At 37.5% G+C, this 20966-nt stretch overlaps 4 protein-coding genes and 1 long non-coding RNA gene across 6 annotated transcripts; 3 read left to right on the top strand and 2 right to left on the bottom strand.

The window, feature by feature from the left end:
* The first annotated feature begins 255 nt into the window (after window positions 1–255).
* Window positions 256–2616, top strand: LOC9301127 (serine/threonine-protein kinase HT1). Its single transcript, XM_021011046.1, has 6 exons — window positions 256–686; window positions 1205–1340; window positions 1477–1672; window positions 1759–1880; window positions 1970–2125; window positions 2195–2616. Exons 1-6 carry the CDS (start codon window positions 418–420, stop codon window positions 2534–2536), a joined length of 1221 nt encoding a protein of 406 aa, XP_020866705.1. The 5' UTR covers window positions 256–417; the 3' UTR covers window positions 2537–2616.
* Window positions 2617–2769: 153 nt separating this feature from the next.
* LOC9301126 (probable protein phosphatase 2C 80) lies at window positions 2770–5009 on the bottom strand. Of its 2 annotated transcripts, none has more exons than XM_002865005.2 (5): window positions 4757–5009; window positions 4060–4553; window positions 3670–3979; window positions 3429–3578; window positions 2770–3298 (listed from the first exon to the last, which is right to left on the bottom strand). In XM_002865005.2, the coding sequence occupies exons 2-5, from the start codon at window positions 4551–4553 to the stop codon at window positions 3011–3013; spliced, it is 1242 nt and encodes a 413-aa protein (XP_002865051.1). In that variant the 5' UTR covers window positions 4757–5009; the 3' UTR covers window positions 2770–3010. The 2 variants fall into 2 exon arrangements, with proteins under 2 accessions (XP_002865051.1, XP_020866696.1); XM_021011037.1 differs by having other exon boundaries at window positions 3670–3970; window positions 4757–4948.
* A 763-nt stretch (window positions 5010–5772) lies between these two features.
* On the bottom strand, window positions 5773–8579 carry LOC9302816 (protein indeterminate-domain 1). Its single transcript, XM_021034263.1, has 4 exons — window positions 7923–8579; window positions 7422–7818; window positions 7067–7341; window positions 5773–6746 (listed from the first exon to the last, which is right to left on the bottom strand). The coding sequence occupies exons 1-4, from the start codon at window positions 8044–8046 to the stop codon at window positions 6052–6054; spliced, it is 1491 nt and encodes a 496-aa protein (XP_020889922.1). The 5' UTR covers window positions 8047–8579; the 3' UTR covers window positions 5773–6051.
* Window positions 8580–8800: 221 nt separating this feature from the next.
* Window positions 8801–10261, top strand: LOC110228243. The gene is made up of 2 exons (XR_002331810.1): window positions 8801–9430; window positions 9843–10261. It is a non-coding gene; the product is annotated as an uncharacterized LOC110228243 (long non-coding RNA).
* A 1880-nt stretch (window positions 10262–12141) lies between these two features.
* On the top strand, window positions 12142–15086 carry LOC9302815. The gene is made up of 3 exons (XM_002866697.2): window positions 12142–13710; window positions 13961–14302; window positions 14389–15086. Exons 1-3 carry the CDS (start codon window positions 13423–13425, stop codon window positions 14869–14871), a joined length of 1113 nt encoding a protein of 370 aa, XP_002866743.2. The 5' UTR covers window positions 12142–13422; the 3' UTR covers window positions 14872–15086.
* Window positions 15087–20966: the final 5880 nt, after the last annotated feature.

The following is a 20966-nucleotide window of genomic DNA, read 5'->3' as shown; positions in this document are numbered from 1 at the left end:
GATGGAGGTAGACCGAAATTTATTAGAACTAAAAATTAAAGGACTAAGATATATTTATGTAATCTAGCAGTACATTCATGTTAATTTATCAAATAAATCACGGTGTAAAGGATCAGAAAAAACCTACCACACTCATTTTAGTTTTTTTCCTTCGTAAATATTTATTTTGGTCAACAATTTTTCATCTTTTAAGTTTTATTAATAACACAGGCATAAAAATCAAATGGGTTTGAATTTGTTATTTTATTTCGTAGACGATATTTCTCTTCTTTTCCCTCCCGTTCCACATCCAGAGCCCTTTTTGAAAAATATGAGTTTTCAGAAAAGACCTCGTAAGTTTATAGAGTTTACAGAAACACCCCAAAGATTTCGGGTGTATAAATAAGCAGCGTCGTCTTCATCGGTCACTAGAGAAAAATGAGAGCTCGCGGGTATCAACGAGCTCCGTCAATGGAGGAACCAACGGAGATTCCGACGGATAAGACGCTTCATCCAAATTACCCATTTCTGATGTCCTCACATGGTCTCAAGTCCTTTGAATCGGACGACGACGACGACGACTCAAACCTCGAGTCCAACGATCAATTCGCTTTCAGTATCAGCACAGACTTGCTTGTCGATGTCAAAGACGTATCCATAGAGGAAGTAATCGGCGAAGGTTCATCTTCTATAGTCTACAAAGGATTGTGGGTTTCTCAATTCCTAATTTGAAATTGCTTCTCTTGATTTTGTTTGATGAAAAAAATCATCTTGATTTCAGTATTTATTTGCTTTCTCTCATCGTTTTAGATTTCAGGATTGAATTTTGGGTTTAACCTTGAAATGTTAGGGTCTCCGGAAAGATGGTTTCTTTGTGATTTGTGTTAACCTGTGACAGTCTTGAAGGACAAGGGTTTTGTCACTCTTAGGTTTCTTTCAAAATTCGATCAAGTTTTTCTCAAATGTTAGGAGCAAGTGTTTATGTAGTCTAAGCTCTACTGTTTCCTACACAATGCCTCCAACTTTTTAAAATGAAAGGATAAATCTTACAGAGAAACCATAAATTACACTCTCAATCTGTTACATACGAAGGGAGTTTATGAGGTTTATAGTAAGTGCTCCATGAGAATGTTTGAATGAGTAATCTTTGTATTGTGGCATAGTTGTTATTGATTTTTGGAATTTGCATTTGGGCTAAAGAACATTTCTCTATCGATGATTATAGGTTCATGAGATTTATCCCTGTGTCTGTGAAGATATTCCAGCCTAAAAGAACATCTGCTGTAAGCATTGAGCAGAAGAAGAAGTTTCAAAGAGAGGTTTTGCTGCTTTCCAAGTTTAAACATGAAAACATTGTGCAGGTAATATGGAGTATAAGACCTTTTGATGTTTGATTGTTTTCATATGTTAGCCTTATCCAGTAGGTCGTCATTGGTAGTCTCCTAATGTTTTGTTAGTAGTTGAGATCCAAAGTTGATGAGATCCTTTTGATGACAGTTCATTGGGGCGTGCATAGAACCAAAGTTGATGATAATTACTGAACTCATGGAAGGCAATACTCTTCAGAAGTTTATGCTGAGTACTCGTCCAAAGCCTCTTGATCTGAAGCTCTCGATTAGCTTTGCATTGGATATTGCTCGGGGAATGGAGTTCTTGAATGCAAATGGCATCATTCACCGCGATTTGAAACCAAGTACAATTATTCATTTAGTTAAAACTGAGATATCACGAAATGAGGAATCAAGATTTGTGAATTGAGGAAGATTGGTCTTTGTGCAGGTAATATGCTCTTAACAGGTGATCAGAAACGTGTAAAGTTGGCTGATTTTGGACTTGCTAGAGAGGAGACTAAAGGTTTCATGACATGTGAGGCTGGTACATACAGATGGATGGCTCCAGAGGTGGGTGTTTCAAGTTTCTTGACACTTGATTAGATTTAATATCTTTTCTTGGTTTGACATGACGTTTGTTTATTTGCTTGTTTTCTCAGTTATTCAGCTATGACCCGCTTCAAATTGGCGAAAAGAAACACTACGATCATAAGGTGGACGTTTACAGTTTCGCCATTGTTTTCTGGGAGTTACTTACCAACAAAACCCCATTCAAAGGAAAGAACAACATCTTTGTAGCTTATGCTGCCAGCAAAGTAAGTAATCCATAATTTAAACGCAAAATCACATGAACATGGATTGATCAAGTATTTTAATTTCTGCAGAACCAGAGACCAAGTGTGGAAAATCTTCCAGAAGGAGTTGCTTCTATCCTGCAATCATGCTGGGCAGAGGATCCTGACGCTCGTCCTGAGTTTAAAGAGATTACAGTTTCACTAACAAACTTGCTCAGAAGCTTAAGCTCAGACACTGATGCCACTTCATCCAATAGCAAAACCAATATAGCTACCGAGGATTCAACAAGCAGTCTGGTTCAAGAACGTGTTGTCTGTGATTGTCCCGGACTAAAGATGACCAAGACGAAGAAGCTGAAGAAGAAGACGAATAAAGTGATGAATATGATCGTTCCTTTTCTCAGGATCTTCAAAAGTTGTATGTCCAAGTGATGGAAGTAGAAACTCTGGTAAAAGATAAAAGGTATAGCAATACGAACTTGTCAGAGTAAAACGAAAAATGGTTTGGCTTCTTCGTTTTTTGTTCTTTTTGGTTTGGTATTTTCAACAGAAATTGTTGAAAAATAGTACGCCAACAAATTAGTGTCTGGAATCGAAGAATACGTGCGGTATAAATAATAGCTGATCATCATAATCTACTTTATAAGACATGATTATTCAGACAATTTTTTTTTGTGCATTTTCACCTAAATAGACACAATTATATCAATTTTATACAGTATTTACGGATCGACGTATCATAACGATAGCTAAACTATATTTTGATTCCGTGAAAATACGTGACACATAAATTGACATGACCGTAACAAAATTTAAAACCAAAAACAACAAAAAAGAAAGAAAAAAAAAGGTATCGTCAGATTTTGGCGGGATTGGACTGTTTAAACAGAAGATCAGTTTGGTCTCTTAAGATGAGTTGACGTAAGAAACGACGACAGTGATGTCATCAAGCTTTCCTCCGTAATACCTGTAGCCAGCCTCCTGAGCTGCAGTCGCGAAAGGGCTCTGCCGTTTTTTGTCGACTGCTCTCTGACGTGCCAAATCTGCAATCTTCTGAGCTGTAGCTTTCGGGTCTAAACCAGCCCTCACCGAACTAACCACCACTCCGGTGATCTCTTCATTGTATAGATTATCATACACACCGTCAGTTCCAGCGACAATCACATCTCCAGACTCAACATCTATTGTAAATACCTGATTCATACACCCACCAGTTTTAGAGCGTGTTCAATTCGTATAACCCGAACAGAAACCGAAATCAGAAATGTGTACTAAAAATGCTCTTATTAAGCTATATGAGGATGAATAAGCGTTTGAAACTGACCTGACCGGAGCTAGGGACATCGGCACTGTTTCCACTCTCTAATTGATAAGTGAAGTTGAACCCATGCTGCTGAACAGGAGACTGAAACACCGTGGTTCCCTCTCTAACCACCGTGAATCCACTGTCTCCGAGATTAATCGCGTGTAATCCCTTGCACAAGGAGAGTAAACACTTTTCAACAGAAGGTACCGAGAAATACAGTTTTTGTTATCCACTAGCAAAACTTTGTGAACTAACTAACCTTATCTGTTAAAGCGATGATACAAGCCGTGGAGGAGCCTTTGGCTCTGGTTTGAGAATGTGCTTTCTCTAGCACCAATAACGGGTCGATAGAAGAACCTTTATGCTGTTCTTGAATCGCTGATACTGAATAAGACATAAGCTCACGCGAAAACAGTCCGGCATTAACACCAACCTCTGCCCAACCGCCAACTCCATCTGCAACTCCAATAGCTTGTTCTTCATCGCAGATAAAGTGAGCGTCTTCTCCACCTGTAGCTTCCTTTTCAGGATGTGGGAGATAACATGACCCCGACACTAGCCTGAGACTCCTAGTCAAAAATCAAAACATTGAAATCAATTGTTATTTCCCCGGTAACAAAAAAGAATTAGAAAGTGTAAATGAACTTACTTAAGTGATGTAGTAGTTGGTGGTGACTCTTGAGAACCACCGTTAAGAGAAGACAGCTCATGAGCCGGTCCAACCGAGAAACAAGCCATAGGAGATGTATGAACACTCTTAGTCAATGTCCCAAAGAGTGCCCGACTCTTTTCGAGCAACTCAATGGCAGAATAGTGACAAACCAATCGATTCTTCGTGATTCCCACTCTCTTCCCAAGTCTCATACTAGCTACAGGACAATTAATGGTGAAGCTACCACCACTAGAACGCTTCGTAGTGAAGTCTAAGCCATTTGAACAAGTTGTAACCAAATCATCCAAGCAAGCGTCTCCAAACACTGGCAAAGAACCAGAAGCAGCCATGGCTTGACGAAACCGAGAGCTATCAGAAAACAATCTCCTTTCACCGGAATTGGAGAAGAAGCTCTTACTTTTACCAGCAACAATTCTTTGAAACCCAAATTGAGAAACAGGGTTTAATCTCGAGAGAGCAGTCGCTGACATCTGAATCAACAGTTAAAAAAAAAACCATAAATTCAAACTATAGTTATTACACTAACAACACAGAAATCAAGCATGAATCTTAAAACTTATAATCAATAAAAGGAAAGGTTTGTACCAAAATTGAAACGAAGCTACACAAAAATCAACGAGCCCTTAAAACAATACCCAATTCAAAATACTTGAGAGAAGAGATGAATTATTACCGGATTCTTCACTCTTCAGGGACTTTTTCCGTCTTCTTCTTCGCCGGAATTAGGTTTCGAGAAAAGAGGGAGGAAGACGAAAGGAATATAATATAAAAACCTCTAGTTTTCCGCTACCTACCTGCAGGCAGCTGCGAGCTCCTCCGTAAAATTCATTAGCCGATGAGGGCAAAATCGGAAATTTGACTTGCTTGTTCGTGTTCAGTTTTCGATGTCGAAAATTCTTAGCTAATCGCCGCACAATTAAAATATAAAATAAATAATAATTTAGTGGACTTGGACCTTATATTTAAGGCCCAATAGTAATAAGCTTGTGGACTTGAGTAGTCTTCAGCATAATGAGCTTAAAATATCTATGGCCCATTAATAAACATTTCACAATCCACCCTAATAGTAGGCTTCTCACTTCTTGCTTAGTGTACACAGATTTCAAACCAATTTTAATATAACAAACTACACAAATAATCATCCTTTTTTTGGTTAAGAAAACAATCATTGCTTGAATCCAAGTATATCGATTTAAAGTCACTAATCTTCTTAGTTAGTAGTGATTTCTGTTTACCTTGTCACTATATAGATTTAGAGTACGGTAAATATGATGTGGGTAAATTATTTTGCTCTCCAAAAGAAAATAAGAGACATAATAGTGACTTTTTGGGTAGAATTGTCATGATAATATCATCACTATAATGGACCTACGTAGCGATTGAAACATCAAAAATCCAAAATATTTGGTCGATTCTCCAATCAAATCACTAGTCAAGTCGATTGGTATTATTTCAAATTATCTGGCCCAAATTAGACTATTTTTAGTTATGTAAGTTTTTAGACAAATTTCACCACCTTCCAAAAAATTATAGCTTTTGGGAGAAGTCAAGTCAATCTCATCTACGAATTGTTCCCATTAATGCAAAATTCGATATAGCGTTTTAAGACAGCAAGCAACACACAGTAGAAACAATTCAAACCCCATTGATTGTTTTCACATGGAACTTTTGGTAAAGACATCAGCAGTATTAGACCAAAATTTGTAACCATCTGAAATAATAATTTGGTCGTTTATGTCACAACCCCGAATTCAAATTATCTCTCAAAGTACAACATCATCACAAAAAAAAAAAAAAAACAATATATTTTTGTAGTTGTCTGGGAGATTTATGTACTTGAGAGAAAACCCACATTGGGAATAAAACTAAAGCTTTCACTAAAACAGATACCAAAAGATCTAAAACCTGATACAAACTTGATAAACTATATACTACACTGTTCTACTACGTTCATGCCTTATGTCTCTCTTACGAACTTCTTCCAATGTCTTTGCTTGAAAACTCCCCCGATCCAAACAGATCTATTCCACCGCCGCCACCTATAGAAGTTAACAGAGCAGACAATCCGCCTCCGGTATTACCGCCATTACCAACAGCTCTTCCTAATCCGAGAAAGTCGAGTGTCGTCTGTTTCGGACCAAACACCGACGAATTCCCCATCATGAGCTCTTTCAGACCTGATCCGCTACCACCACTGCTACAAGGTAGTCCAAGTCCAAGACCAGGAGCTAATGACAACGCATCGTGATTGCTGAGTTCCATTGATGAAGAAGTAGTTGAAACTATGCCTAACCCGCGAAGCAACGAACCTCCTGATCCCGTGGAACCCATTTGGGCAGCTTTCTGGAGCAATGCGGTAGCTGACATTGCCGGTTGAGGAGGAAGAGGAGTTAGGAAATGTGGCGGATCTTGTATTGTTGGTCCGAACAAAGAAGGATTCGTCGAGAGACGGAGAGAGATGGGTTCCAAGGAGGAAGATGGTGCAAATAGACTTGGAGAAGCGGTTGAGGAAGCATATAAACTAGGCGAAGCTGTTGATGATACAAACAAGCCTGCGTATTTACTGTGATCGTTGCTTAGATCGGATGAGCTAACATTGAAACCGATCGTTCTTGAAGCTTCCTCGATAATGACTTCAGGGTGATTGTTGTTTTCTGGAGATTCTACAAACAAAAAAAAAAGTGTGATGATGAGTCGTGGGCATAAACTTTGATGCTTTAGATCTAATTATAAAATATAAATTATGGGCTTATAACTATGGAAGACGAAGAACACTTATTTAACAGACAAGTTCGACGATCAGAAATATAACGGCGCTACAGACAAAACCAACTAAACTCCAAGATCACCGACCAGTTTACATATAGAGTTTTTAAAGAGTTATTGGTTCGGTTAGAGAATTGAGAAATTGTTACATGTAGCGACAAAACTTAATCCAATATTGCCAAATTTTCCAATCAAGCAGGTAGTTTGGATTATGTACCTGGAGAATTCTGAATCGGCAAAACCGAGGAAGATATGATTTTGACAGGCTCAGACTCAACCGAAATAGCTGGTGCCGGAGCTAAAGCAACAGATGGCGGAGAAGAAGGCGGTAGCGACGGAGAAGATTCAACAACGGGTGGAGATTTCTGCTCAATTTCAGGATTCTTCCTTTTGACAGTTTCTGGATAAAGTTTCTTGCTTTGAGTATGATTCTTCGCACTCTCTTCAGCCAACGCATCACAGAAAGCTCTATGCGTTATAAAGCTATCTCTCCTGCAACAAAACCCAATCCGCAAGTTAGTAAAATCCATAAGAAAGATCAAATCTTTTAGAGGGTTTAACAAAAATCGCACCTGGAAAATAGAGTTCCACAATCGCATTTATACTCCTTAGTGCCACAAATCTTCGAGTGAGCTTTCCAATCAGATTGAACAGCATACTTCTTAGAACATTTCTCACACTTGAATTTCTTCTCACCGTGTTTCCGACAAAAGTGTTTCTTGATTCCCGTAAGATCTCCAAGAGCACGTGACGGGTCATGATGAACACAGCCAGAAACAGGACAAACATAAACCTTCTTCCTCACTTCTTTACTCGATCTCTGTCTAAGTTTCCATGGAAGATTGTGACCACGACGATGAAGCTGAAGATTCTGGTCACGTTGAAAACCTTTGTTACAGATTTCGCAAACGAATCGATTCGTTGCCATAAGTGTTTTAGGTGACAAAGCTATCACTTCCGCGTCTGGATCTAAAATTTATATCCCCCAAAAAAGACAAAACAATCAGTGAAACAACTAAAAACAAATAAATTGCAAAATCAAAAACAAAAGTTTGGATTTTGGAAAAAGTTACCAGGCATTCCGGGAAGATTCCGTTTCTTCTTCCCGACGGATTTGGGAGTTTGATTTTGGTTTCCGGTCGATGAGACGCTTGCATCGCCGGAAACTGTAGAGGAATTATCTAAATCAACCGGCATGTGTAAAAAAGATACTAAATTCAATCTTTTTTCCCCCTTCACAAAAAAAAAAAAGAAGCAAATCTCAGCTCAGCTCAATCTAGGGTTTATCATCATCCTCCTCTGTTTAGTCTCTCTCTCTCTCTCTCTCTTCTTCAGCTACCAGTCAATCTGCTTTTCGTAAAAATCTCTTTTTTTTCCCCTTTCCGCCACCAAACTTTTCTGATAACTCTCTCTCTGACCTCTCTCTCCCTTCTTCTTCAAAAAAGAAATCAACTCTTCAATACCCAAGAGATCCCATAATCATTTAACCCAGCCTCTCTTCTCCACACGCTTCTTTTATCAACCGATCAGATCCAACGGCTGAGATTCCACCGGAGATGAGTTATCCTTACTACTTCCGGCTTGTTTCTCTCTGAAGAATCACCGAAGATAAATAAGGCGGCTTGTGTGAGAGACTTTGTGTGAAAGCTTCAATTTTTTTTTTCTTTGGCTTGTCCAAGAAAAAGGAGCCTTCTCCTTCTCTTCTCTCTCTCTCGAGACAATTATACTATTTTTTTCTTCTCAACTTTTCACCATTTTTTTATTATTTTAAATGTTTTTAACCAGCATTTTTTAAAAATTAATTGTGTCTGTCGACTTTCAACTTTCAAGTTCCAAGTATCTAAAATCGGAAAAACGGTCTATTTCCCCACGAGAAGTATCGCATCATAACAGATAGAGCCCATTCTTTGACCTCGGTCCATATCTCCATGAAATCAAAGTTATATTCCTATTTCTCCCCGAATCGAAAGTTCTATAGCTAAATGTCCCCGAATCTGGGTTATATCGGTTTGTGCTTTAAACCCAAAGTAAACCGTATACCAAACCACTAATATTTGATTCTCAACTGAATTTAAACATGACCCAGCCGTAAATGCTCCGATATCATCTTCTTCTTCACCGGATTCTTCAAACAACAAAAACAATCTTGAAAAATTTGATATCAAAATTACAAAAGCTCATTGGAGAAATTCATTGTAATTAACCAATAATCAAATTCGATGGTAATAAACTTACAACATCCTCTCCCTATAGCCACCAAATCATATCAGTTAAATCGCCGGAATTCGTAATCGACAACGACTGCAATCCTCCACATAAAGCTACGCCGTCGAACCTCCATTCTGTCCTAGTGTCAATGTTCTTAGCTTCTTGCATTTAGAATTCTATGCCTCTAAAGCTACACCACTATGCTTCACATCACATCCTTCACTATGTCAAGAACCAGCTCCTCTAGATTCGGTAAAACTGAGAAAACCTCGATTAGCATCTCCGCCGTGACAGCACAATCTCCAGCTTCTTCACTCGTTTTCTTCTTCAACAATGTTGACATTCTCACATCCACTCATCTCTAACCATCAAGGTTAGATCTCTCCCTTTTCTCTCTTTATATTTCTTGTTCTTGTTTTGTTTCTCTTTACATACATAAACGATTTGATCTTTAAGAAAAAAGAGAGATTTTCTTTAATGGTCTACATTTTACTAAACTTGGATACTCTTCTTACAAAACACACACACATACATATAGTGGAGTGGTTTTTCTCCACTAGACCATACTTTAAGACTTATGACAACCACTCTATTATGTTGGAATTCCAACTCCTTAATTCACTCTTACACGACACCTTAGACTAATACAACATAACACTTTCCTTTGTTGACTTTACTTTTTCCATTTTGTTGTTTTGTTTAACAACTTCTTCTTCTTCCTTCGATGCTTCTTCCTCTGTTCTTCATCTTCTTTTTCTCATGGATTCTTCTTTTCTCTTTTGTAGGTTCAATCAAGGATACAATTCCAACAAACAACCTCCGGATCTCCGACGGCGTCTTCTTCCCACACAAACGACGGCGGTCTCAACAAACGTAAGATTATCTCAAACAAGATCAGATCGTTGGAGAAACTTATGCCATGGGAAAGAAAAATGAGTTTAGCAATGATTCTAAAAGAATCGAATTTGATTACAGGTCGAGATGGTGTTGATGGGATATGCTCTCATTTTTTTAATTTGATTGAATGTGGTCTTGATTGTTTTAAAAAGTAGTGAATTTGCTTTACATTTTGATTTGAATCATCAAGATCCACCTTTGTGTTGATTTGATTTGTTAATTACGGACAAATTTGTGTCTATGATGTGGCTCTGTTTGTGGTTTACCATTGGGGTTTCGGCACTATGAAGCTAAATTTTTTTTTTTACCAGCTCTATGAACCGAAGCGGGTAAAATCGGGTTTATTCCGGTTATAATTAGGTTTACTTGGTTTGTTTATCAGTTTTGTATATAATAAACCGATTAAACCCAGCTATGTGGGGTTTTAGATCTCGAACTTTTGACTCGGGGACATTTAGCTATAGAACTTTCGATTCGGGGAGAAATAGGAATACAACTTTGATTTCATGGAGATATGGACCGAGGTCAAAGAATGGGCTCTATCTGTTATGATGCGATACTTCTCGTGGGGAAATAGACCGTTTTTCCTCTAAAATCTGAATTTTGGACTCCCATGCAAATAATTAAATTAGAATAATCTTTTGATTTTAAAATTGAAAACGGTGTAAAAAGGTTAAAGGCACCAAACAAGACGAGTAAAAAGATATTGTAATAATTTTTTCACCTTTTTATGGAAAAGATTATATCATAGACGATGGTGTGTACTGAGAAAAATCAAAAATGGCATGTGAATATATGCAGTACCGAATGAATGCAATATCAGGTTTTTATTATTTTTCTAATGTACATACGTGTTACGTAATCAACTGATCAAGTAATTTATTAATATCGTCGATGGCCACAAAATTTCTAGAAATTAAAATTTTTATTTTATGTCATTGTTTACTACATAGATTTTTCTTTTAAGCTAAAATACCTATTTTGTCAAAAGATATTTCCATGTTTGGTTTAAGATTGGGTTTAGTATTTCCAAAGTTAATATAGGTAGCTTAGCTTAGGAACATATAAAATGTATCTTATAACAAAAAAAAAAATTATAAGAAAACGCGTGAGTCGGAAAATTATTTTACTGTCACTGGCCTTAGACGGGGACAAAGGAGAGTATTTACTTACCGTCGCGTTGTCGGACAATTTACCAAATTTTGTTGTTGAACGAATAACAATTTTACTGTGGGAATTTGTCGTGTAGCAATATGTTCGAAATCGCAATTTGTTTTCTTCTTTGTGGGTCTTTCTGGTTACCGAAACTATATAACCCAATTTAATGCAGTGTTCGTCTGTTTTTGCTGACTTTGACCTTTTTTTGGTATTATTCGTTCAGCTTTTGTTTAACGTTTTCATGCCTTGTAGGCATCTGAGATGCTCAGATTCTGACACGTGTCCTTTGTTATCTGAATTTGCATCCGTTGGATAAACATGACGATGACAGGTGGATGAAAAAGTAACACTAACCAGCTTGGATTTCTGCGTAATGTTACACCGCCACTCTCCTTAATTTTTTCCTTCTTAATTAAAATTTTTGTAAACGACAAATATATTATTACTATACGACTGACTTAAGATTACCTTTAAATATTAATTTGCATTAAGACGAGATTAAATTCGAATTTGTAAAAAGCTACTCCGTTTCGTTTTACTTGTCGTTTTAGAGTTAAAATTTTGTTTCATAATAGTTATCGTTTTAGGTTTTCGATGCAAATGTTTGGTAAAAATTTTAGTTTTATCCCTACTGTTTTAATGTTTCGGCCAATAAATTTTTTTATAAAATATATTAATAAAGGGTAAAACAGAAAATTTAATGTTTTTCTTAATTTGTGTGAGAAACCCTTAAACGATAACTAAAACGAAACGGAGGGAATAGTACACAGTAATGTTCGTTTTATACAAAATATGCCATAAAAACTAGCATTTGACTTTACAAGCATTGAAATTAATTAATTTTGGGGCCCCTTTATAATGGCTTTTCTTGTTAGTTTCAAAGGAAGAATTATTTTAGGCTGAGATGGGTCCCTCCATAAACTCACTATTCTGCCAGCATACAAATTCCTTAACATATGGTCCAAATAACAGTTCCAACCACTAGTATCCAATAATAATCTAAACAAAATTATCATTTTTTTTTTCCTGATAGTCTTGTATTTGTTTGTTCAGTGAGAGCTTAATACGTATATTAGTTGTAACTAAATACTTTGACTCTCTTTATCCGAAGTCCGTCCGAACACATTGATTATGTTTATTAAATCCGAACAACGCAATGATCTTTTTGGGCCGAATTATTCGTATTTTTAACCTAAGTCCAACCATATTTTAAGGGCTTTCTGTTTATTTTTGCATGTAAAATTTAAAATGTTTGCAAATAACCAAATATTGTATGAATGTAATTATTATTTTTCTGTTTTCACGTTATTTTTGAAATTGCTATTGCGTGTGATATTTGGGTTGGACCAATTATTGAAAAGGACAAGGCTGACTCTGGTTTTCAATGAGTAGTCCCCATGGGAGTTATGTATCATTTACCACACATTATTTATTTCAGTAGTATGTGTTTTTTATTTGATCTTTTATCTACGGAAATAAATGGTTCAAATTGTTTGTCTAAAAATGTACCCATGAATAGCTTGTGGTTTCACACAATTGTAGGAAACAAATAAATACTTGTAATGAGAATAATGTTATTAATTTATCATACGAATCCTATAGAAAAGGGCGGCCAAAGACCAAAACAAATGAATTTAAAATATGAAAATGATGGAATGACTGATTTTTATTTAAAGACCAATACTACACTAAAATTTTATAAAACGAATCCTAAAGAAGAGGGCAACCCAAGACCACGCAAATCAGTCTAAAAACATAAAAATTTCCAATAACTTAAAAACATGTGCATTAAACTGAGTTATATATATTTTCCATAATTTGGAATTTTACATGGAAATTTTACCTAATGACTAATGAGCACCAATATCATTTAGTCACTTTTTTCCCTTTTCAAAATTATTCGGATCCATGCATGCGATGCTGTATAACTATGTTCATCTTACTTGTCTCTATGTTACACCTTCAACGTCTTATATAGGGAATTAGGGATTGTTGTCAAGAACACAATGCTAATTAAGGAGTAAGGACGATTATGGCTTCTCGAAAAATTAGAGAAGAACTAAATAGTCTGAAACTAAAATAGCCTAAAACAAAGGAGAACCACAAATAGAAATCGGAAGACCTTAAAGAACAATTATACGAGAATGGAACAAATTTTGGAATCATCAATATACCAAAAAGAAAAAAAAGGTTACATGAATCACAGTCGTGCTGACAATCTTCGAACCATTTGTGGGTTTCATACAATCGATCACCAATAGAACAAAAGAGAAACAGAGGAACAGAAAGAACAGAAGGAGTGGGAAGTGTATGAGGAAGCTGTGTCCGAACATAGACAAGGACGATGGTTTGGAGACGGTGTTGGAAGTTCCGATACCGGAGGAGATGTTTTCCGGTATGGGCAACAACGTTGCGCTTAGGTGGCAAAATATGATGACGTGGATGAAAGCTCAAACGTCTGATAAATGGTCGCAACCGCTTATCGCCGCTCGTATCAATGAGCTCCGGTTTCTTCTCTACCTCGTTGGCTCGCCTCTTATACCTCTCCAGGTTCAAGTCGGTCATTCTGTTCATAAGCCCGTCAAAGATTGCTCCATTGTAAGTAACTCAAAATCAATCCTTATGAAAACATAATTAACGAACATGTTGAAAATATGATTCCTCTGTTTCTTGTATCCTTTACTACGATTAAAACCCAAAAAAGTCATTAATCAGCTTCGTAATAATTCAACTTAAAGTTGTTAATACATGTGTTGTACTCTACATTACATTAATTTATTCATCAGACACAGAGTACTCAACTTCAGTTTCAATGTTTTACGTTTTTTTCGTATGCATACGATTGCAGCAAGCTTCAACGGCGAAATACATTGTCCAGCAGTACATAGCAGCGACGGGAGGACCAGCGGCGTTAAACGCCGTGAACAGCATGTGTGTCACGGGACAAGTGAAGATGACGGCGTCGGAGTTTCATCAAGGAGATGAATCCGGCGTGAATCTTAAGAGCAACGACGAAATGGGTGGTTTCGTTTTGTGGCAAAAAGATCCAGATCTTTGGTGTTTGGAGCTCGTCGTCTCCGGTTGTAAAGTGATATGTGGAAGCAACGGTCGGCTTTCATGGCGACATTCCTCTAACCAGCAAACTCCTGCGTCCACCGGAACGCCAAGACCTCTCCGCCGGTTTTTACAGGTACAGATCCGGTTATTATATTTTTTGATGTAATACCCGGTTATCGAAATGTTGAACCGGTGGTTTATTTATTGTTGACTAATAAGGGGTTAGATCCTCGTTCGACGGCGAATCTGTTTCTTGACGCAACGTGCATCGGAGAGAAGATAATCAACGGTGAGGATTGCTTTATCTTGAAACTGGAGACGAGTCCGGCGGTTCGAGAAGCTCAAAGCGGTCCGAATTTTGAGATAATTCATCACACGATTTGGGGTTATTTCAGTCAAAGATCGGGACTTTTAATTCAATTCGAAGATTCGCGACTTCTGAGAATGAGGACCAAGGAAGACGACGATGTTTTCTGGGAGACTAGTGCTGAGTCGGTGATGGATGATTACCGATACGTTGACAATGTGAACATCGCTCACGGCGGGAAAACGTCGGTTACGGTTTTCCGGTACGGTGAAGCGTCGGCGAATCATCGGAGACAGATGACGGAGAAGTGGAGGATAGAAGAAGTTGATTTTAATGTTTGGGGACTCTCGGTTGATCATTTTCTTCCTCCGGCTAATTTGCAGATTGAAAAATGATTTAGCTTTTTATTAATATTTTGTTTTTGTCATTCGTTTTCGCCGATATCACAACTTTTTGACAAATATCATCAACTCACTCGGTGCAATTTTGACAATTTTTGTATTGAAATTTGCAATTTTTTACTACTCTACTGGATCGGACCCGTTGTGGTATAGTTTAAAAATGTATGGACGATAGCAATAGAACATATGAACATTTAAGTTTTGTTTTAGTGTGGTGACTATTTATTACCATACGTAAGTTTTTGTGATGCGAAAAGCCAATTTTTTTGTGGGAAAAAGTACAGAGGATTCACAATTATCATAGAATGCTGAGTTAGTTTTTGAGTCAAAAATCATTTTCTATCCAAAATGGTGACTATTTATTACTAGAAGTAAGTTTTAAGGTGTGACCGTGACGAGTCAATTCTTTTGTAGGACAAAACGATTTTTTTTTAAAGACAAAATGGAGCGAATTATCACAATCACCACAAAATGCTTCGAGTTAGTAACCATGACAAAAAAAAAGCATTTTTCTTTCCTAAATGGTGACTATTTATTACAAGAAGTAAGTTTTTGTGGTGTGACAAGTCAATTATTTTGTAGGACGAAACATTTTTTTTGTGAGACAAAATGGGGCATATTGTCACAAATCACATAATGACCTATTGGGAGTTAGTTTCCACGACAAAATGCGTTTTTCTATCTTAAATGGTGACTATTTTTTATTAGAAGTAAGTTTTTATGGTATGACAAGTCAATTTTTTTTTAAGACGCTCTTTTTGTGGGACAAAATGGGACGGATTGTATTAATGTATATAGTTCATTAGTATAGAGTTTTATATATGTTATGCTTTACTTAGCTTAATTGGAGTCTGTATAGGATGGTTAAGTCTGGTTTAGAGGCTTTGGTTTAGGCCTGATCAATTGTATATAAACCCACAATTGTACATTTTACTTCAATTAATGAGAATGAGATTATTTACTAATATGGTATCAGAGCGTAAACAAATCTCTCTCTAACAACTTTTCACGGCCATTTTCGCCGGAAAAGTTTGTTCTCCGTCGCTTCTGCTCAAATCCGATTCCGATCTTCGCTGTAGACCTTTTGCGACTTCCTCTCTTCCGATTCCTCGTCAGATCGAGCTCGATTTTAGCTTCTTTTGCTCTTTTTCAGCTCGTTGTTGGCTCTAATGGGAAAACGAAAGACGACCTCGAAGTATCGCGCATCTACACCAGATCCGCCGGAAATTAGCTCTCCGATCTCCAATACCAAGACTCGTAGCTCATCGCCGATGCGTGTTGCCGCTGGATCCACACATCAGCCAATCGCTACTCGATCTCGGTCTTCCTCTACTCCGTTTACGGTTTCGGACTCTCCGGATAACATTCACAGTCCTTTTCATCTTCATAGCTCCGATCATCCAGGTTTAGTTCTCGTTCCTGATCTCTTAGATGGAACCAACTATGGAACTTGGATTGTAGCGATAACGACTAGTATCGAAGCTAAGAATAAGTTTGGATTTGTGGATGGATCTATTGTTCGACCTGCTGAAGATGATCCTTACTACTTTATTTGGAAGAGATGTAATAGCATGGTTAAGTCATGGTTGCTGAATAGTGTATCGAAGCAGATCTACTCTAGCATTTTGTACTTTGCGACTGCAACAGAAATCTGGAAAGATCTACACACTCGATTTCACAAATCAAATCTTCCACGGCTTTACAAATTGCGTCAACAGATTCATTCACTTCGTCAAGGTAGTATGGATTTGTCTACATATCATACTAAGACTCAGTCTCTATGGGAAGAACTCTCCAGTCTTCAGGTTAATGCAAGGAGTGTTGAAGATTTGTTAGCTGAAAGAGAAACCAATCGTGTTATTGATTTCCTGATGGGACTCAATAATACCTATGACACAGTTCTAAGTCAAATTTTGATGAAGAAGAGTCTGCCTACTCTGTCTGAGGTTTATAATCTGCTAGACCAAGATGACTCTCAGAGGTCAGCCTGTGTTCCTACTGGTGCTCTAGATTCATCAGCTTTTCAAGTCTCACAGCAGTCTACTCAGAGCTTCCCTTCTGGTAATTACCAATTTCAGAGAAAAGATAAACCTATCTGTACTTTCTGTGGTAAGACAGGACATGTCATGGACAAATGCTACAAAAAGAATGGATATCCAGTTGGTCATCCTCGTTTTAAGTTCTCAAGATCTCCTTCTGCAGCAAACGTCACAGCTGATGGTATTGTTGAGGTTCCTGCAGTTGCTGATAATGTCAAGCTGAGTGATGATCTTTCCACAGAACAAATGCAGAAGATAGTTTCCTTTCTCAACACCAAAATCCATAGCTCTACTATCACACCTGAAGTTCATGCTGTTTCAGTGTCTTCCTTGCCTTCTTCCTCTTCCACTGGCCCAACACCTGGTACCTTTTATCCTTCTATCATTTGTTCTTTTACCAGTGTTGATAGGCCTTATACTTGTTCTACAAATAGCAATATCATAGCTATTAATGCTTGGGTTATAGACACAGGAGCCACTAACCATATCTGCCATGATAAATCTTCCTTCTCCACTTTCAAAACTATTGAAAACACCAATGTCAATCTTCCTAATGGTGGTCTAGTGAGCATTGTTGGAATAGGAACTGTTCATTTGGGTAGACATTTAGTGCTTCATGATGTTCTTTTCATTCCCCAATTCAAATTCAATCTTCTTAGTGTCAGTTGTCTAACTAAGTCTATGGGTTGTAAAATCTGGTTTGATGAAACTTCTTGTGTCCTTCAGGATCCTTCTCGGGACTTAATGATTGACTTGGGTAGACAGGTGGCTAATCTCTATTTTCTGGATATTCAATCCATTGATCTGCCTATAAATAAGGATTCTATGGTAGCAGCCTCTGTCATTTCTCATGATCTCTGGCACAAACGGTTAGATCACCCTTCTTTTTATAAACTTCAGTCTCTTTCTACTCTTTTACAGTTTAAAAAAGAACCAAAAATCCAAAAAGATTTTCATTGTAAAACTTGCCATTTGGCTAAACAAAAACATATTCCTTTTATTTCTCATCAAAATATTTGTAAGACTCCTTTTGAATTAGTTCATATAGATACTTGGGGTCCCTTCTCTACTCCCACTCATGATGGTTTTAAGTATTTCTTAACCATTGTTGATGATCATTCTAGGGCTACTTGGGTGTATCTAATGAAAAATAAATCTGATGTCTTACACTTATTTCCTGCTTTCCTTAGCATGGTAGAAACTCAATTTGAGACTAGAGTTAAGGGGGTTAGATCTGACAATGCTCACGAATTCAATTTCACTCAGTTATACCAATCTAAAGGCATCATTTCTTATCATTCATGTCCTGAAACCCCACAGCAGAATTCTGTTGTAGAAAGAAAGCATCAGCACATTCTTAATGTTGCTAGATCTCTTCTATTTCAGTCACATCTCCCTCTCTCTTATTGGGGAGATTGTATTCTTTCTGTTGTGCATCTCATTAATCGTCTCCCGGCTCCTGTGCTAGAGGATATCAGTCCTTTTGAGGTTTTAACAAAGAAAACTCCTAACTATGCTGAATTGAGAGTTCTAGGATGTCTTTGTTATGCATCAACCTCTCCCAAGAATAGACTTAAGTTTGATCCCCGAGCTCGTGCATGTGTTTTCCTTGGTTATCCTTCCGGATACAAAGGATATAAACTACTTGACTTGGAAACTAATGATATTTTCATTTCCAGACATGTAGTTTTTCATGAGGAGCTCTTTCCTTTTGCTAAGCTTGGTCTTTCACAAGAATCTAAAAATTTCTTTCCTGACCTTCTTAGTACTTCTCCTATGTCTCCTATTATATCTGCTGAGGATACTTCTATATCCTCATCTTCCATAGAAACTATGCCTTCTGCTAGTTCTATAGATGTCCCTGAACCTTCTGTTCAAACATCACATAGGAGAATTAAAAAACCAGCTTACCTTCAAGATTACTACTGTCATTCAGTAGGATCTTCAACCATACATGAAATTGCTGAATTCCTTTCTTATGATAAAGTGTCAGCGCTTTATCTTTCATTCTTGGTTTCCATAGACAAAACAAAAGAACCCTCTACCTACACTGAAGCAAAATAAATTCTTGTGTGGCGTGGAGCTATGAATGATGAAGTTGGTGCTTTGGAAACTACCCATACATGGGAAATCTGCAGCCTACCTCCTGATAAAAAGCCAATTGGTTGTAAGTGGATTTTTAAGATCAAATACAACTCTGATGGAAGCATAGAGAGGTATAAGGCTAGGTTGGTTGCTAAAGGCTACACTCAACAAGAAGGAATTGACTTTAATGATACTTTTTCACCAGTCTGCAAACTTACATCTGTGAAGCTCATCCTTGCTGTTTCTGCCATTTATGGGTTTACTCTCCATCAATTAGATATCTCTAATGCTTTCTTGAATGGGGACCTTGATGAGGAAATATATATGAAGCTTCCTCTTGGATATGCAGCAAAACAGGGGGACTCTCTTCCACCCAATGCTGTTTGCAGATTGAAGAAATCTTTATATGGCTTGAAGCAAGCCTCTCGACAGTGGTTCTTAAAGTTCTCTGTCACTCTTACTGGTTTGGGTTTCATTCAATCCCATTCTGATCATACATGTTTTCTCAAAATCACCACTGAACTCTTCTTTTGTGTTTTGGTGTATAATGATGACATTATTATTGCTAGCAATAATGATGCTGCAGTAGCTAATTTGAAGTCTCAGCTCAAGAACTGTTTCAAGCTCCGTGATCTTGGTCCTCTCAAATATTTTCTTGGTCTTGAAATTGCTAGATCTGCTGCTGGCATTCATGTTTGTCAAAGAAAATATGCTTTGGATCTTTTGGATGAAACAGGTCTATTGGGCTGCAAACCTTCAAGTATACCCATGGATCCTAGTGTCAAGCTTTCCAAAGATTCTGGTGGAGATCTTGTTGATGCTAAGTCTTACAGACGTCTTATTGGTAGACTGATGTATCTCCAAATCACACGGCCTGACATCACCTTTGCAGTCATCAAACTCAGTCAGTTCTCTAAAGCTCCTAGACATGCTCACCAAAAGGCAGTCTACAAGATTTTACACTATATCAAAGGGACTATTGGCCAAGGTTTGTTTTACTCTTCTAAAGCTGAACTTCAACTTCAAGTATTTGCAGATGCAGATTGGGAATCTTGCCTAGATACAAGACGCTCTACCAATGGTTACTGCATGTTCTTGGGCTCTTCTCTCATTTCTTGGAAATCTAAGAAGCAGCAAGTGGTCTCCAAGTCTTCTGCAGAAGCTGAATACAGAGCCTTGTCTTTTGCAACAGATGAATTGGTATGGCTTAATCATTTCTTCAAAGAACTCCGCATACCACTCAGTAAGCCAACTCCGCTATTCTGTGACAACACTGCTGCCATCCACATTGCCAATAACTCTGTGTTTCACGAACGCACCAAACACATAGAATCCGACTGTCACAGTGTGCGTGAAAGGTTGGTTGCAGGTTTGTTTAAATTGCTTCACATCAATACTCATCTTCAACTTGCAGATCCTTTCACAAAACCGCTTTATCCATCCCTCTTCAGACAAATGCTAAGCAAGATGGGTCTCCTTAATATCTTTGCCCCATCTTGAGGGGGACTATTAATGTATATAGTTCATTAGTATAGAGTTTTATATATGTTATGCTTTACTTAGCTTAATTGGAGTCTGTATAGGATGGTTAAGTCTGGTTTAGAGGCTTTGGTTTAGGCCTGGTCAATTGTATATAAACCCACAATTGTACATTTTACTTCAATTAATGAGAATGAGATTATTTACTAATAGATTGTCACAATTACCGCAAAATGCCTTGATATGAGTTAGTTTCCACGACAAAATAAGTTATAGGAAGGTCATGGATACTATGAAGGGCGTAGGCGTTTAAGCCATTACGAGTAGTACAAGCGTGCTGAGACCGACCATTATAGTCAGTACGGGGACCGTTAGGCGTTATGATTGAGTTCGAATACCGTAATGACGATCACGACTACAAACAGTCTGAGCGATCAAAATAACGTGAATATTAATCTGATATCAGATAATGTTTTTATTTTCTCC

Source organism: Arabidopsis lyrata (assembly GCF_000004255.2).
Source record: "Arabidopsis lyrata subsp. lyrata unplaced genomic scaffold ARALYscaffold_8, whole genome shotgun sequence".
In the NCBI taxonomy this organism is placed as follows: Eukaryota; Viridiplantae; Streptophyta; class Magnoliopsida; order Brassicales; family Brassicaceae; genus Arabidopsis; species Arabidopsis lyrata.
This window is presented reverse-complemented; position numbering and strand designations above follow the sequence as displayed.